The sequence below is a fragment of the Trachypithecus francoisi genome, unplaced genomic scaffold (genome assembly GCF_009764315.1).
Source record: "Trachypithecus francoisi isolate TF-2019V2 unplaced genomic scaffold, Tfra_2.0 Lachesis_group8, whole genome shotgun sequence".
NCBI lineage: Eukaryota > Metazoa > Chordata > Mammalia > Primates > Cercopithecidae > Trachypithecus > Trachypithecus francoisi.
The window spans coordinates 55596275-55615664 of NW_022681473.1; the positions used below are offsets into that span (position 1 = coordinate 55596275).

Below are 19390 nucleotides of genomic sequence, written 5' to 3' on the forward strand. Positions count from 1 at the left end.
AACTGTGGGTTACGGTCCACTACGAAGTCAACTTAGTGGGTAGCAACAGCATTTTCTTTTTTAATGGAATGAAAAACATGTGAGTTCATCCACAGTAAAGAAACAGTGTTTTGTGGTAAGTTTTGCTTTGAGTGTATATGCATGCTGGGTCATGATATAAAATGTTTATCTTCCTATGGGTTGCAGTGACAATAAAATTTAAAACTTTGTCCCAGGGAGCTCTGAACTCTGTCACTCCTACTCAATCTGCTTTTGGTCAGGCCTCCTGGTTGGTATCCTTACCTACAGGTCGCCCCCTTTTATATATATTCTGCCAGAGGGATTTTTCTAAAACAAAAGCCAGAGCCTGACACTGCCCTCTTTAAGCCCTGCCCTGGCTCCCGATCTCCTCAAAGACAGAGGCCAAGCTCCTCTGTATCCCTTGGTGATCATCCCCAGCCTACTTTCTCAAAGATGTCCCACCTCAGACTTTACACTCCGCCAATACCGCCAATACCACAGATAAGGGGGCGCAAACTTTTACTGTAAAGGGTTGACCAGTAAATATTTAAGCTTTGTGCCTCCCTATCACGTGTTCTTCCTTGATTTTGTTTTTTTCAACCCTTTAGAAATATAAAAACTATTCTTAGCACACGTGCCATGCAGATACAGGCTGTGGGCTGGATTTAGCCAGCAAGCTATAGTTTGCCACCACTTGCCATAGATTATAAGTAGTTTACCCTCTTACCATACTTTCCTTATGCTTTATGTCATTCCCCACTCTGTCTTCTCTGTCTAGAATACCTTTTCCCATCTCTCAACCCAGCTAATTGGTATTTATTCAAGTTCTACATCCTCTAGAATATTCCTACTCAAAATGAAGTATGTGGGCCAGCGACGTCAGCACCACCTGGAAGCTTGTTAGAAATAAAGACTGTCAGACCAACCAAAGGACCAAAAATGAGAATCCATATTTTAACAAACACCCCTAGTACTTCCATATGCACACTGAAGTTTTGAGAAGCACTGCTGCTTTAGCAAACCTGCTCTGACCAACCCTAACCCAGGTCACGTGTTCCTTTTCTAGGTCACTGCACTTAGCGTATTTACACTCATTTGTTTTTCTACCATTTTCTGCATTCCTTGTAGGAGGAACCATGTCCCACTCATCTTTAATCCCCAAAACTCAGCGTGGTACCTCAGAGCTCAACTAGCGTTTGCTAAACTGAAATTAACTAAGCTAAGCCTCAATTTTCTCTTCTATGAAATGGGCATAATAATACTTACACGGTGGCTCAAGCCTGTAATCCCAGCACTTTGGGAGGCCGAGACGGGCGGATCACGAGGTCAGGAGATCGAGACCATCCTGGCTAATACGGTGAAACCCTGTCTCTACTTAAAAATACAAAAAACTAGCCGGGCGACGAGGCGGGCGCCTGTAGTCCCAGCTACTCGGCAGGCTGAGGCAGGAGAATGGCATAAACCCGGGAGGCGGAGCTTGCAGTGAGCTGAGATCCGGCCACTGCACTCCAGCCTGGGTGGCAGAGCAAGACTCCGTCTCAAAAAAAAAAAAATAATAATAATACTTACAGAAATGCTGTGGGATGAAATGAGACAAATATGGAGCAATTTGCACAATGCCCATCACATAGCAGGTACTCCACTAATGTTGCTTCCCTTCTACACTGAGTGAAATACTATCCAACCGTTCAAAATTACATTTAAAGAAAGCATTTATGAAACAAAAGAAAGCGAAGAATGCAAAACTAAATACCTATGATTTCTACTGCACAAAGATTATGTTATTTTGACAAATATTTGTCAAAATATTTTAATATATAATAATATATTAAAAATTATATTATAATATAATAAAATATAATAATAAACCAGAAATAGTAGGTTTAATTTGTTACTATAGGATCATGAGTTACTTTTTTTCCTTTTTCTTCTTTGCATTTCCAATAATTTGGTTATAATGTTTTTTGTAAAATAACATATTTTAACAGCAAAATAGACATGCATGTTTGCAAGGGCATATACATTCACAAAATATCCCAAGTTCAAAAAATATCAAGAGAAGCCAGGTGTGATGGCTCACGCCTGTAATCTCTTTGGGAAGCGGAGACAGGAGGATCACTTGAGGCCAGGAATTCAAGATCAGCCTAGGCAATATGGCAAGATCTCATCTCTAGAGAAAAATTAAAAGGTTAGCCAGGTGTGGTGGTACACGCCTGTAGTCCCAGCTACTCAGGAGGCTAAAAAGGGAAGATCGCTTGAGCCAAGGAATTTGAGGTTACAGTGAGCTATGATCACAACACTGCAGTTGAGCTTGGGCAACAGGGCAAGGCCCTATCTCATTAAAAAAGTACTTACATACACATATACATATATGTCTACTGATTTAATTTGGTGAGATGCTGTAGGCTCTTTTAGGACAAAGATTTATCTTACACCCTGTAACCGCACATGGTAAGTGTTCACCAAAATTTACTTGTTGGAGAAAAACACACTTAGATCTTTCCTTTTTCTTGTTGGAGATATGTCATCTACTGTTAAACTTATCAGATATTATCAGGTTTTCCTTGGCTCTGTAAAGAGAAGTAACAGGGATAGGCAGAGGAAGAGAAAAAAAGAAAATGTTGAGAAAAAAAGAAAATGTTAAGAAAAAGAGGGAAAAGGGAAGAGGGAAGGAGAAAAGGGGACAGAAAAGAGAAAGGTATAAAAAGATTCAGAGATTGAAGGCCAAGCGTGGTGGTTCATGCCTGTCATCCCAGCACTTTGGGAGGCTGAGGTAGGCGGATCACCTGAGGCCAGGAGTTCCAGACCAGCCTGGCCAACATGGCAAAACCCCATCTCTACTAAAAATACAAAAATTAGCTGGGTGTGGTGGCGCACACCTGTAATCCCAGCTCCTCGGGAGGCTGAGGTAGGAGAACCGCTTGAACCTGGGAGGCAGAGATTGCAGTAAGCCAAGATCGTGCCACTGTACTCCGGCCTGGGAGACAGAGCTAGACTCCATCTTTTAAAAATAAACAAATAAATAAGAGATTGAAGAGATAAAAGCAAGAAAAAGAGAGTTAAAAAGGACATTAAGGTAAACAATTGCTCAAGGTAAAATAATCAGTAGCATTAACAGGTACAGAAATTCAATCTCCCTAAGGCAGCAAAAAGAAGGGCCCAGGCTGGCAGATTACAACTTGGGGTAAAAGGAGTACAGGCACAAGTCGAAGTTTCAGTAACAAGGCAAAGGAAGCACATGTGTATAGCCACATGTGTGTGCAAGATGACTACACGTTGGTGAGACAAGATGGTGGAGCTGACTGACCATGTCCTGGCAGAAGTCAAGGATCAGTCTTAGCTCTTCCTCACCTACCTCTTACCGAACCCAAGCCATTCACACTCCAAGCTTCAGTTTCCTCTTCAAAATCAGATGACTTTTTATGTTTGTAACTCAGAAAGCACCTATTAGCAGCAAACTCAGCTCTAGAAGCAGCTTGCCAGGTTCATCCTGAACCTTTCTGAAGGTGCCCTCCCAAGCCTTATGAAGTTGTCATTAGCACCCAGCTTCGATCTGCTCAGCAATCCCAGTGTCTGTGCCAGACAACTAATCTAGATTCATTTCCTGCTGACTTTCAACACAATCATATACTTACCATAACCAAATAACTTAAGGGCCTTTTGATTCATTATATTGGGCCAAGGAGAGACAAACATTACCATTCTCCACTATTCAATTATACTAAATAATAAATCACGTGTTGCCGTTTTAGTCTCTAGTGGCCTGCATCAATTCTAAGAGCTCATTCAGTTTCAGGAAGCAGCTGACTTCCTCCTTTCAAGCAAGTTTCACCAAAAATAACAAAGAATAAACTTTCAAGATACATGTGATTTTTGAGGCCTTCAGTTCCAAAATTTATTTTATTAAAAATTCTTTATCATCATTAATAAGGGGCATTTTATTGGCTTAATAGGTTTTATTTTATTTAGGGTCTCTTAAAACTATTTCAGGTTCAATTTTTAACTGCATCAAGGCAATTCTTCCAAATAAGTACACAAGAGACACATCCTGTTTTGTTCCTGGTTCTGTGAGAAACGAATACTAAATAAAAACTATACTTTGCAGGCACATATTTCCAGGAATATATTCTTACAAAAATTATGGAACCAACTCAAATGGGGACACACTATTTCTTACATCTGTGTGACAGAAACATCTTAACTTCACTATGTAAGTCACTTAAATATTTATTTAACAGACTTGACACTACTTTCTGGGTAACAGGAAACTGAATCAAAAGCAAACATTAACTTTTTTTTTTTTTTTTTGAGATAGAGTCTCGCTCTGTTGCCCAGTGGCACGATCTCGGCTCACTGCAACCTCCACCTCCTGGGTTCAAGCAATTCTCCTGCCTCAACCTCCCAAATAGCTGGGATTACAGGCATGAGCCACCACACCTGGCTAACTGCCACAGTTCTTTTTTTTTTTTTTTTTTTTTGAGACAGGGTCTCATTGAGGCAGTGGTGTGATCTTGGCTCACTGCAGCCTTGACCTCCCAGGCGAAAGCGATCCTCCCACTACAGCACCCCTGCCTGGCTAATTTTTTATATTTTTTATATTTTTTGCAGAGATGGGGTTTCACCATGTTGCCCAGGCTGGTCTCGAATTCCTGAGCTCAAGTGATCAGCCTGCCTCGGCCTCCCAAAGTTCTGGGATTACAGGTGTGTGCCACTGCACCCCAGCTGACAATTGTATTTTTTTTTTTTTTTTTTTGGACTCAGTGTCTCGCTCTGTCCCCCCAGGCTAGAGTGCAGGAGTGCAATGGCATGATCACAGCTCACTACAATGTCCGCCTCCTGGGTGCTCCTCCCACCTCAGCCTCCCAAGTAGCTGAGACTTCAGGCATGTGCCACTGTGCCGAGATAATTTTTGTATTTTTTGTAGAGATGAGGTTTCACCATGTTGCCCAGGCTGGTCTCAAACTTCCGAGCTCAAGCAATCCTCTCGCCTCAGCCTCCCAAAGATTGCCCTCCCAAAGATTGCAGGCATGAGCCACTGAGCCAGGGTGGTTATTTCCTACATTGTATTAATTAAGGCTTAAAAGAAAAATCTTTCTTAAAAAACACTCTAGACTTAAACAAAATGCAAATGATCATTACGGTAAGTGGATTATTGGAAACAAATATTACTTTAAATTTATAAGCCTAAAACTATTGATAAGATAACAAGTTAAACCCAGCTATATGTTCATGAAAAATTATACTACAGAATTTATTTTTTAAATATATCTGTTTTCACATTAAATTTTATTAAAATCTGTAAGTCTACAATCAGTCGAAATATAGTTTTTGAAGTGTTATTATTCAGAAAGGAAGCAAAAGCTAACAGAGAATGTATTTTTCATAATATAGCATGACCTTGAGTTTGCAGTGCTTGGTCAAAGGCCAGGTGATAGGCTAATAGCTCCATAAATACAAATCCATGTGTTTAACCTCAGGAGGGTAGTTCAGTAGCTAGACAAAGCAATCTCACATAAATCTACTCCAATGATCCCTTCTTTCCCCACACAAGCACTCCTGGCCCCAGAGGAAAATCTGTAAAACTAACTCAAATTCTACTTCTAACAAGAAGAAATGCTGAGAGAATAAAAGCTGTCAAAGCACAGAGTGAGTCCAAACAGTAACATGACAAGGTATGCTGCCTGGCTATTCTAACAAATCAAAGAAAGGCTGTTCACTTCTCAAATGAAATTAACTTGATTTTGCCGGGCGCGGTGGCTCAAGCCTGTAATCCCAGCACTTTGGGAGGCCGAGACGGGCGGATCGCGAGGTCAGGAGATCGAGACCATCCTGGCTAACACAGCGAAACCCCGTCTCTACTAAATAATAGAAAAAACTAGCCGGGCGAGTTGGTGGGCGCCTGTAGTCCCAGCTACTCGGGAGGCTGAGGCAGGAGAATGGCGTAAACCCGGGAGGCGGAGCTTGCAGTGAGCTGAGATCCGGCCACTGCACTCCAGCCTGGGCGACAGAGCGAGACTCCGTGTCAAAAAAAAAAAAAAAAAAAAAAAAAAAAAAAAAAAGAAATTAACTTGATTTGAAAGAGAATCAAGACATTTCTGTTAGCCTGCAAAGGCGAAGATAAACACGCCAGGAGCCTTGGCTGGGCTCTGGCCTACAGAAACGCACATCAAGGCCCATGTGGGTCCCAATTCTTCGGGACACCTGCAGCACAAATCTTTCAAGTTTCTTAGGCAGAGTAGTCAGAAAACTGATGCTGACTGGCTCCCTTCACAGCCTGTGGCTCAATGGTAATTTAAAGCCATTGACATGTCATCCACATTAAGCAAGTGCCGCCTAAGGCAATAAAAATACTCATTAATTTCTAATTCTGAAATCAGGACAAGGTCACTTTCAAGTCCACCAAATATTTTAGTGATGGAAAAAAAACAAAACATCAAGGGTAAAAGACCCACCCCACATTCAGTTTTTCGAAGAAAACACAATTAATTGTGGAACACAGTATAACTACAAAATGTTTTAAAATACTATAAATTTTTTTCTTTTTGAGACAAGGTCTGGCTCTATCTCCCAGGCTACAGTGCATGGCATGATGTCTGCTCACTGCAAGCTCCACCTCCCAGGCTCAAACCACCCTTTCAGACACAAGCCATCCTCCCACTTAAGCCTCCCAAGTGGCTGGGAAAACAGGTGCACACCACCATGCCCAGCTAATTTTTGTATTTTTTTGTAGACATGGGGTTTTACCATGTTGCCCAGGCTAGTCTTGAACTCATGAGCTCAAGCAATCTGCTCGCCTCAGCCTCCCAAAGTGCTGGGATTATAGGCTTCAGCCAGTGTACCTAGTCTAAAATACTGTAAATTTTATTTGCACAGTTCTTTCAAGCAGCAGTTAGGTTTTAAAATCACCACTGGTATATCTTTTCTACAGACATTCCCTCTATATACCTCTGTATTAAGCTAGACAATTTCCTTGGACAAAAATTTCATAGCATGTTTTATTTTTCATTTCCTTTTTAACATACATACACGATTACATCATTATTGTTATCAAGCACTAAGAAACTGTTCCCACCACTACAGTGAAACCAATGAGCACCTAATTGTTAAATCCAAGGGCAACTTCTCACTTACCATTGTCTAATTTTTGCATAGCATCTAATGCCAGTAACTACTTTTGTGCTACTTAAAACTTTGTGTTTCTTAGACATCTATGACTCACCACTATCCCAGTTCTCCTACCTCACACCCTGTTCAATTCAACTTCCTCTGCCAAACTACTTCCTCTTTCTGCTACAGAAATGGTCCCAAGGTTCCGTCCTTGGCACTCATGTCTCCAACTATAGTCTTCCTCCCTGATCTAACCTACTCCTGTGGTTTTCCCATCTCTGTCTCCAGCCGTGGCCTCTCACAAGTTCTAGATAAACACTTCTAGTGCACAGATCCACAAGGGTTTTCCACCTAAAATCCCAACTGTACCAAACCCACCATCATGCAATATGTCCCAAATTTGTTCATCATCCTATCATTCATTCACACACACCCCTTTTAGTGAGCAGCTACCATAGGTCCAGGCAACTTTATTGAATGTTTCACATACATCAATTTTTTCAATCCTCATAGAGTCCAATGAAGAAAGTAGTTATCACCATTTTACAGACGGGGAACTCCAAACAGAGAGAGCATGAGTAATTTGTCACATAGCTAAGAAGTGGTAGAGTTGGGTTTCAAACCAGTCAGTCTGATTTCAGAGACCATGCTTTAAACAAATACACTACATTACTCCCCAGTTGCCCAGGCCTGAAACTTGTCTCTACTTCCCCACAGCCAGGCAGTATATGCTTGGTCCTGTGACCTCTAGGTTCTTCCCATCTGGCCTTCTTTTCCATTCTCACTGTATTTTTTTTTTTTTTTTTTTTTTTTTTTTGAGACAGAGTCTTGCTCTGTCACCCAGGCTGGAGTGCAGTGGGCGGATCTCAGCTCACTGCAAGCTCCGCCTCCCGGGTTTATACCATTCTCCTGCCTCAGCCTCCCGAGTAGCTGGGACTACAGGCACCCGCCACCTCGCCCGGCTAGTTTTTTTTTTTTTTTTGTATTTTTTAGTATAGACAGGGTTTCACCGGGTTAGCCAGGATAGTCTCCAGCTCCTGACCTCGTGATCCACCCGTCTCGGCCTCCCAAAGTGCTGGGATTACAGGCTTGAGTCACCACGCCCGGCCTCTCACTGTATTTTAGTCCTCAATGCCACTTAGCTTCTCTCAACTTCTCACCTCCCATGTATCCATATTTCATCTATTCACCTATCCCTCTCTTCCTCAAAAATCATCAGCAGCTCATCTTTTCACACTGCCTACAGGATAAAGTCAAAACTATCCAGCTTCGTCTACCACCTGTCTTCTTCACAGTCATCATGTTCCAGTGAGAAAGGACATGTATCATTCTTTTTTGACTGCCCAGCATTTAACCCTTTTCTTATGTCTGGGGAAATCCCTACCTGCCAATGTAGAAGCTGAAAATGCAAATGTATCCTTTCCAAGACTCCTTTGCAGCTAGTACAAGGTGCCTGACCTAGGCCATGCCAATTAGATACATCATACCCTGATGATAATTGGGAAGTGGGAACTATGGAGAACACTCCCTTGTAGGAAGAACAGTTGCAAGAAGATTTGAGTTCTGGGGCAGTGATATGGTTTGGCTGTGTCCCTACCCAGATCTCACCTTGAATTCCCAGGTGTTGTGAGAGGGACCCAGTGGGAGGTAATTGAATCATGGGGGCAAGTCTTTCCTGTGCTGTTCTCATAATAGCGAATAAGTCTCATGAGATCTGACGGTTTTATAAAGGAGAGTTTCCCTGCACAAGCTCTCTTCTCTCGTCTGCCACCATGTGAGACATGCTTTCACCTTCTGCCATGATTGTGAACCCTCCCCAGCCACATGGAACTGTGTGTTCATTAAACCTCTTTCTTATATAAATTGCCCAGTCTTGGGTATGTCTTTATCAGCAGCATGAAAATGGACTAACACAGGCAGCAATCAGTGCCTAGGACCAGATGTATTCCATGGTATAAGTGCAACACCCATCCTCTGGTGGCAGCAGCATTTTCCTTGTGGTTCCTCACTGAAGTGGTCAGTACAGTAAATAGAACAGACCAAACGGCATAGCCTCCACACCTGTTGTTTAAGCCATCATGATGATTCTGTAAGCTATCCAGTATCCCTTTTAAAAATTCCCTTTTAGACCCTGCACAGTAGCTCATGCCTGTAATTCCAGCATTTTGGGAGGCTGAGGTAAAGGGATCACTTGAGGCCAGGAGTTTGATATGAGGCTGGGCAACATGGCAAGACCCCATTACTACAAAAAAAATTTTTTTAATTAGCTGAATGTGGTGATGTATGCCTATAGTACCGGCTATTCAGCAGGCTGAGATAGGAGGATCCCGTGAGCCCAAGAGGTTGAGAAAGCAGTGAGTCATGACTGTACCACTGCACTCCAGCCAGGGCAACAGAGTAAGACCCCGTCTCTTAAAAAAAAAAAAAAAAAAAGGCCAGATGTGGTGGCAGGCACCTGTAATCACAGCTACTTGGAGGGGTGGGGAATCATTTGAACCCAGGAGGTGGAGGTTGCAGTAAGCCAAGATTGCGCCATTGCACTCCAGCCTGGGCAATAAGAGCGAAACGCTGTCTCCAAAAAAAAAAAAAAAATTCCCCTTTTGGCTTGAATCAGCCAGTGTGGCTGTTTCTAAGTAAGCATCCTGACTGGCAACTCAGTCAAGCTGGATACCTCCCTCACTCCTTTTAGAACATGCCCTTTGCTTCCTTGACTCATAAAATACTGCCTACTGTTGCTTCCATCCAGAATTCTCCTCTGCCTTCACTATTGGTCAAAATCCTTCCCACCCTTTAAGGCCTTGGTACGGCCTTTCTGAAGGGCAACTTTGCCTTGTTCATCTAATACCCTGAAAGTGTGCATTTCTTAGGACTCAAAATTCCACTGCTGGAAGTTTATCCAAAGAAAATAAGCAGACTAGTATGCAAAAATGCATGTAATAAGAGTAGTCATAAGAGTTACTGAGTACATATTAAGTGCCAGGCATTAAGCTAAATCCTTTAAATGCAGAACTTCACAATCCTTAGAGTAAATATTATAATTAGCTTTATTTCACAGATGAGAAAATGAAGACTTGCAAGTTAAATCATTTGTCCAAGGTTAAGGGATTACAGATGAATCCTTTTTAAGTGTGGGGACTACGGCTGATTTTAATTGTACATATTAATCTTTTCTAAATTTTCTACTATAATAACCATGTATTAACATGTGTCACTTTTTAGGACAGTAAGATAGCACAGAAGCCTTACTCCTATTTTTTTTTCCTTTGGAAGAGTAGGGAAAATAACAAAACAAGCATTCTGTTTATTTTACTTTGAAAGGTATGGAAAGTCATCACCCTGGACTTTGAAACAAGAATAGTATTTACTCACACAAAACAGCCCTGAAAACAACATTATGGATCTTATGTGTTTCCCATGTACCAACACTCAGTCAGTTACATTTTGTCAATATGCAAGTAGTATTAAAATTATGTTGTGACTTGTACAGAACACTCTTTGAACATGAGGATAGATTCACTTATCATCATAGTCATTTAGAGAGGAAGAGACCCACTTTTCCTGCAAACCTCCAGGGGTATTACATGCCCCAAATTACTACATTTGGAAGGCTTTTCTATATTCAGGCTGCTTTGCCTCTGATCCAAAAACACTAGTCAAGGATCTCCTTCCATATCTATGCTGAATTAACAGAAAAAATACCAAGCCAGGTCTATTAAATGCTAAAATGACCAAGTAAAAACTCCCCAAGCCACACCCCTTACCTCTTCTGACACAATAATTAGTGGATACTTGTCCTCAGATAAAAAGTTGAAAATAACCCATACTTTAAATGCATCTTCTTCTGTAATGAGCAGGGGATTCTTTGTGAGGTTTTTTTTGACACATAGGGTCCAACACATCCTATTGAATTCAATCTTGTCAAAGTTGTCTTGGACCTAAAAAGGAATAAGGAAAAACTCCAACAAATCAGTCCGATATAAGCAGTATATAAGGCAAGTAAAATGGAAAGACAAAGCCTCTTTTGGCTCCCATTTTAATCAATCCAATTAACCAACAGCCATATCCTACATATTTGCTTTAGGTATTACACTTCTAGTGGCTCAATTAAGATGTTACATTTAGCATGACACTGAACCAACATCTGTCCATATCACTCCCTTGGCACATAAAATATTGACCTCTCAAATAGTTACTGTTTCATGTGTATACACTATCTTCCTATTAATAAATAGACTACCAATCCTAGCACTGACCTCTCAAATAGTTACTGTTTCATGTGTATACACTATCTTCCTATTAATAAATAAACTACCAATCCTAGCACACAGAAGAAACTGAGAATGTCAATTACTTAGTATGAGCCAAGTACAGGTACCTTATCTTTACACATACAGTCAAAGAAGAGGCTGGGCACGGTGGCTCATGCCCGTAATCCCAGCACTTTGGGAGGCCGAGGCAGGCGGATCATCTGAGGTCAGGAGTTTTTTTTTTTTGAGACGGAGTCTCGCTCTGTCTACTGGGCTGGAGTGCAGTGGCCGGATCTCAGCTCACTGCAAGCTCCGCCTCCCAGGTTCACGCCATTCTCCTGCCTCAGCCTCCCGAGTAGCTGGGACTACAGGTGCCCGCCACCTCGCCCGGCTAGTTTTTTGTATTTTTTAGTAGAGAGGGGGTTTCACCGCGTTAGCCAGGATGGTCTCAATCTCGAGGTCAGGAGTTTGAGACCAACCTGACAAACATGGAGAAACCCCATCTCTAGTGAAAATACAAAAATTAGCCGGGCATGGTGGTGCATGCCTGAACCTGGGAAGGCGGAGGCTGCAGTGAGCTGAGATAGCGCCATTGCACTCCAGCCTGGGCAACAAGAGCGAAACTCCATCTCAAAAAAAAAAAAAAAAAAAAGAAGAGGAAGAAGATACCTTCTTTTGGGGAAAATTATTTAACTGAAATTCTAAAACGGCAATCCTGCCATTCATTCATTTGTTCATGTATCCAGTGTTCCCTCAGCATCTACTACGAGCCAAGTACTATGCTATAAACTAAGGATACAATGATGAAGAACTAGGTCTGTGCTCTTAAAATGTTCACAGTTTATTGGGGAAAACAGATATGCAAATAAATTTTAATATAATTGTGTATAATTTAACAGTGTATAATTCAACAGAATTGTTCACTCATTTGACAAATAAAATTTAGATCATATTATTTGCCAAAGACAGTACAAAAATACTCAACATAATACTGGCCTGTTCCCAAGGAATGTAAAGACAATTACAGCAGAGTGTGAGAAGTACTGCAAGAGAGATAAGCAGAGGATTTTGTGGGAGCGCTGAGGAGCTAACACAATCTTGAGATCTGGGGAAAGCTTCGCAGAAAGACTGCCAGGACAACAGAGCTGAGTTCTCAAGGGGCATCAAGAGTCAAACAGATCAAGAATGGGATAAAGAGTATTCCAGGTAGAAGAGAATGTGAGAAAGCCCCGAAGTGGAGGATAGTCAGTTTGGAAGAACTGTGAGTATTTAATGAGGCACCTGGTGCTGGAGGGTGGTATAATCAAGGCTCTTCATAAGTGCAAGTAACAGAAACCACCTTGGGTGGAATTTATTGGAAAAACAATGGGTAACCTCACAGATCTAATGCAAGGGCTAGAAAAATCTAGGCTCTGAAATTAGGCTGGTATCAAGGTAGGGTAGGCAGCCAGAACTGCAGCTGAGCCACTCATGGGAACAGTCCGGTGGAGACACCACTGCCTGTATAACATGAGAGCACTCTCACTATTACCACTGCTACCACTGCCCCATCCATGATCTTCTGCGTCACTCACTGCAGATTCGAAGTTCTATTGGCTGAGCCTGGGTCACATTCCTGTGCTTTAGCTGCCAAGGAGCAGGGAAAAAATCAGTACCTGAACTTTCCAGATGTTGAGGTGTGAGACAGGTCCTGTTCCCCACCACAACTCTGTAGAATTTCCCAAATGTAAGAAAAAAGTTCAGATGCTAAACAGACACACACACACACACACACATACACACACACAAAAGGTAAAGTTCCACTACATGGGACACAGTGAAAGACGAGCCAGTGAGGTAGGTGAAGACCAGATCATTAAGAGATTTATCAATCATGTTAAGGAGCTAGGCCTTTATCTGGACTGAAAGAATTGAAGGTAGTAACAGATACACTCTTCATTTTAAAAGCCACATTGTGTACCAGTGCAGTGCCTCACTCCTGTAGTCCCAGCACTGGGGAGGCTGATGCAAGAGAATTGCTTAAGGCTAGGAGTTTGAGACCAGCCTGGGCAATATCGCAAGACCTCATCTCTCTTTATTTTTTAAATTAATATAAACAATGTTAAGAAAATAAAAATAAAAAATAGGCCAGGCACAGTGGCTCATGCCTATGTAATTTCAGCACTTTGGGAGGCCAAAGCATAAAGACTGCTTGAGCCCAGGAGTTTGAGACCAGCCTGGGCAACACAGAGAGATCCTGTATCTACAAATAATAATTTAAAAAATTAGCTGAGCACGATAGTGCATGCCTGTGGTCCCAGCTACTCAGGAAGCTGAGGCAGGAGGATTGCTTGCACCCAGGAGGTCAAGACTGAAGTGAGCCATGATCACGCCACTGCACTCCAGCCTTGAAGACAGGGCAAGACACTTTCTCAAAAAAAAAAAAAAAAAATTTTTTTCTTTGAAAATAATTTTTTTTAAAAGCCATATTCTGGAATAGCATAGAAAATGTACTAGAGGAGGCAGGCATGGGCAGCAGAATAATATCACCAAAGCATTTCTTTTTAGAAAGATATAACAAAGCATTTTGTTTACTACATGAAAGAAGTCACCAACCGTCTGCAGGCAGAAGTTTCACCTGATCGCTAACTTTATTTTGTAGTTGGCAAACCAGTCCTCCAGGAGCAGAAAGAGCTCCTTTGTGTTCTGCCTTTAGCACTCTGCCTCAGTCTAACACCATTTCCCATGGCCCCATCAAACACAACTGATCCCATCGAGGGAAAGCAGCAGCAGCAGCAAAAGCAGCAATTGCTGCTGCTTTTCTTTTTTGGCTTATCACTATCACCTTGAAGACTTACTATATGCTAGGCATTTTATATGTGATTTCTCGCTTAAATTTTGTATTAGTCCTATAAGGTTAATTACTGCCCCTGTTTTACAGATCAGAAAATAAAGGTTCCATCCTTATTCTGAGCATCCTTGAACAACATAGGTTTAAACTTCGAGGGTCCACTTAAATGTAGATTGGATTTTCTTCTGCCTTTGCCACCACTGAGACAGCAAGACCAACAACTTCTGCCTCTTCCTCAGCCTACTCAATAAGAAGACAATGAGGACAAAGACCTTTATGGCCGGGCGCGGTGGCTCAAGCCTGTAATCCCAGCACTTTGGGAGGCCGAGACGGGCGGATCACAAGGTCAGGAGATCGAGACCATCCTGGCTAACATGGTGAAACCCCGTCTCTACTAAAAATACAAAAAACTAGCCGGGCGTGGTGGCAGGCGCCTGTAGTCCCAGCTACTCCGAGGCTGAGGCGGGAGAATGGCGTGAACCCGGGAGGCGGAGCTTGCAGTGAGCGGAGATCGCACCACTGCACTCCAGCCTGGGCGACAAAGCAAGACTCCGTCTCAAAACAAAAACAAAAACAAAAAAAGACCTTTATGATGATCTGCTTCCACTGAATGAATAGTAAATATATTTTCTCTTCCTTATGAACTTCTTAATAACATTTTTTCTGTAGCCTACTTTATCATAAGAATAACTGTATATAATACATTTTACATTAAAATATGTGCTAATCAACTGTTTATGTTATTGGTAAGCCTTCCAGTCAACAGTAGGCTATAAGAAGATAAGTTCTGGGGGAGTCAAAAGCTATCCTTGGAGGCCAGGCACAGTGGCTCATGCCTGTAATTCCAGCACTTTGGGAGGCCAAGGCAGGTGGATCGCTTGAGTTCAGGAGTTTGAGATCAGCCTGAGCAACATGGTGAAAGCCCATCTCTATCAAAAATTCAAAAAATCAGCCAGGAGTGGTGGCATGCATCCGTGGTCCTAGCTGCCCAGGAGGCTGAGGTTGGAGGGAGATTGCACCACTACACTCCAGCCTAAATGACAAAGTGAGAGACTCTGTCTCAAAAAAAAGTTATACTTGGATTTTCAACTGTGTGAGTTCAAGGGTCAACTGTACATTTACAAACTTCACATGGCTAGTAAATATCAAAACCAAAGTTTAAACTCAAGCTCAGCAGGGTGTGGTGGCTCATGCCTAAAATTCCAATGCTTTGGGAGGCTGAGGTGGGAAGACTGCTTGAGACCAGGAGCTCGAGACCAATATGGGCAATATAGTGACATCTTATTTCTAAAAAAAAAGTTTTTTTTTTTAATTAGCTGAGCATGTTGGCACGTGCCTGTAGCCCCAGCTACTCAGGAGACTGAGGCACGAGGATCACTTGAGCCTGGGAGGTGGAGGCTGCAATAAAGGCAAGACTGTGCTGCTGCACTCCAGCCTGGGCGACAGAGTGAGACTCTGTCTGAGGAAGGAAAAAAAAAATCCAGCCTGAGCAACATAGTGAGACTTCTGTCTCTAAAGAAAAACATTTTTTAATTAGTAGGGTATGGTGGTTTGTGCCTATAGTCCTAGCTTGTCAGGAGGCTGAGGTGGGAGTATCGTTTGAGCCCAGAAATTCACGGCTGTAGTGAGCTGTCATCGTGTCACTGTACAAATCCACACTCTAGTCTGGGTGACAAAGCGCAACTCTGTCTCAAATGCCAGCTCTTCCCACCATACCAAATTGCTTGTAGAACTCAGTAGGTGGAGGCCATCTATGGGATGAACGCCATCTATGCAGAACATTTCCAAGGCCACTACCACCAACTCTTATCCATCCACACCCCACAAAACACTAAGTGGAAGATATGCCACACAGGAGAAATGACATGTGCACAAAAGCTGATAGCCTTGCTCTGAGAACAAGAAGTGATTCTATGTGGATTATGTGGTGAATAATAGGGTTCCTGAGGGGAAGTGGCTAGATACACAGCTGGAAAAGCAAACATAAGACCAAATCACAAAGGGCTTCATAATTTTAAGAAATAGCCTGTAGGAAAACAGTTCAAGGATTTTAGAACAAAATACATAAAGAACTCCTACAATTCAATAACAGAAAAACAAATAAGCGAATTTTAAAATGGACAAAGAAATTATTCAACACGTCTCCAAAGACATACAAACGACCAACAAGCATATGCGAAGATGGTCAACATCACTTATGATCGGGGAAATGCAAATCAAAACACAATGTGATATCACCTCACACCTGTTAGAATGGTCACTATCAAAAAAACAGAAAATAACAAGTGTTATTGTTAGGATGTGGAGAAATCCAAACCCTTGCACACTGTTGGTGGGGTTGTAACATGGTGCAGCTGCTATGGAAAACAGTGTGGAAGTTCCTCAAAAAGTTAAAAATAGAACAACCATATGATCTAGCAACCCCACTTCTGGGTATATATCCAAAAGAACTGAAAACAGGACCTTAATGAGACATTTGCACACCTATACCCACTACAGCATAATTCACAATAGCCAAGATGTGGAAGCAAACTAAATATCCATCCAAGGATGAATGAATAAAGAAAATGTGATATACATTGGGTGCAGTGTACAATTCTTGGGAGACAGGTGCACCAAAATCTCAGAAGTTACCACTAAATAGCTTATCTATATAACAACAAAACCACCTGTTCCCCCAAAACTATTAAAAGTTTTAAAAAGTAAAAAAAACAAAACAAAATTTTTAAAGAAAATGAGGGCCAGGCCCAGTGGCTCACGCCTGTAATCCCAACACTTTGGGAGGCCAAGATAGGTGGATCACTTGAAGTCAGGAGTTCGAGACCAGCCTGGCCAACATGGTGAGACCTCGTCTCTACAAAAAATACAAAAATTAGCCAGGCACGGTGGCAGGCACCTGTAATCCCAGCTACTTGAGAGGCTGAGGCAAGAGAGTCACTTGAACCCCAGAGGCGGGGGCTACAGTGAGCCAAGATTGCACCACTACACTCCAGCCTGGACAACAGGGCAAGACTCTGTCTCAAAAAAAAAAAAAGAAAAAGAAAAAGAAGAAGAAGAAGAAGAAAAAGAAAATGTGTTATATACATACAATGGAGTATTATTCAGCCTTAAAAAAAAGAAGGAAATCCTGTCATACATTGCAATAGGGAAGAACCCTAAGGACACCATGTTAAGTGAAATAAGCCAATCAAAAAAAGACAAATACAGCATGATTCTACTTATAATAAAGTAATCAAACACACTTTAAAAAGATAGTAGAATGGTGATTGCCAGGACCAGGGGGAGAAGGAAAAAATGTGTTGTTCAAAAGGTATAGAGTTTCAGTTATGCAAGATAAAAAAAGTTCTAAAGATCTGTTGTACAACAATGTGCATACAATTAAAAATACTGTACTATACCCTTAAAACTGTTAAGAGGATAAATTTACATTATATATTCTTACCAGTTTTTTTAAAGTACAAAATCCATAGTTTTCATAGAAAATAGTGCATAAAGCATTAGTAATCAAGTGTTTTCACACAAGGTATAATGTCAAACAAAATAAGGAAATTCAATCTTGGGTTTCCAGAATTTCATATATCATAAATTATACCAAATGGTTTTCAAGGTTCTAAGTACAAGAATAAAGAAATAGGCCGGGCGCGGTGGCTCAAGCCTGTAATCCCAGCACTTTGGGAGGCCGAGACGGGCGGATCACGAGGTCAGGAGATCGAGACCATCCTGGCTAACACAGTGAAACCCCGTCTCTACTAAAAATACAAAAACTAGCCGGGCGAGGTGGCGGGCGCCTGTAGTCCCAGCTACTCGGGAGGCTGAGGCAGGAGAATGGTGTAAACCCGGGAGGCGGAGCTTGCAGTGAGCTGAGATCCGGCCACTGCACTCCAGTCCGGGTGACAGAGCGAGACTCCGCCTCAAAAAAAAAAAAAAAAAAAAAAAAAAAAAAGAATAAAGAAATATATGTGAAAGAATCTTGCTAAAGAAGAAAAACGCTTCCTTCCTGTAGGAGATAGGTAAAAATGAAGAAAAAAAAGGAAAAAAAATGCTGCAAAGTATTTATTATTAAATTATATGATGTACTGACCATATACACAGCTGTAACAACAAAAAAACGAGTTCTTTATGTGTTAATGTGAAATATCACCAAGATATGACATGAAGGTACACAACACAAAGAATTATACAATGTCCAGTGAAAAACGCAAGTCACAAAATACTATATAGAACATGATCCTATTTTTATGACTCCAGAGTAAAAATTAGTCATACATTAAGATATACATATATGACAAAACTTTTTTCTAATGTGACAGGAAAATGCACATAAAATTCAGGATGGTGGCTTCCTCTTGAGAGGAGGCAGGGAAATGAAAAAAGAGAAGAGCAAAGAGGTTGAGGCAACAACATTAGTGATGTGTTTCCCAAAATGAGTGGTAGGTTCACAGATGTCCATTTTATTATGCTTTATAATTTTCATATATCCTACAAATATTCTTTTATATATATCATAAAATAAATAAAAAGACAAAATGGGGGAAAAAAACAAGTGCTGATCAATGTATACAGATCACCAAGTGTACACAGATCACCAGCGTATACAGATCACCAAGTGTATACAGATCAACCATTTGTGTACAAAGGGGAAAGAAAAGATCATCTTTGCTGTTTGTATAAAGTGTAGCAATGTCTGCATCAATATGTCTTTGAGCTGAACTGCAGCTCAAAACTCTTATTCTAGATCCTGTCTTTTACTGTGTGTCTGTGGATATGCAAATATGTGTTACCTGTCTACTACAGGTCAGTCAGCATCTGGTATGGGAGGATTCCCACATAAAATAAGACATATGTACTCTCTAAGGAGCTTCTAGGGCAGGGAGGAAGACAGACTAACAGTTACGTGCAAATGCTCCAATAAAGGGGAATACAGGGAACTCTAGCATCTAATTCAGCAGGGCACAGTGGTTCATGCCTGTAATCTCAGTGCTTTGGCAGGCCAAGGCAGGCAGATGACTTGAGGCCAGGAGTTCGAGACCAGCCTGGCCAACATGGTGAAATCCCATCTCTACTAAAAATACAAATTACCCAGGCGTGGTAGCTCACACCTGTAATCTCAGCTACTCGGGAGGCTGAGGCATGAGAATCACTTGAACCCGGGAAGTGGAGGTTGCAGTGAGCTGAGATCATACCACTGTACTCCAGCCTGGGCAAC

At 41.6% G+C, this 19390-nt stretch overlaps 1 protein-coding gene across 1 annotated transcript in view; it reads right to left on the reverse strand.

Annotated features, from left to right (window-relative positions):
- The window catches only part of SWAP70 (switching B cell complex subunit SWAP70), an 86445-nt gene that overhangs the window by 27874 nt on the left and 39181 nt on the right, over positions 1-19390 (reverse strand). Inside the window, exon 3 of the mRNA XM_033206052.1 lies at positions 10869-11042. Coding sequence (XP_033061943.1) covers positions 10869-11042 — 174 coding nt within the window. The remainder of the gene's footprint in view (positions 1-10868; positions 11043-19390) is intronic.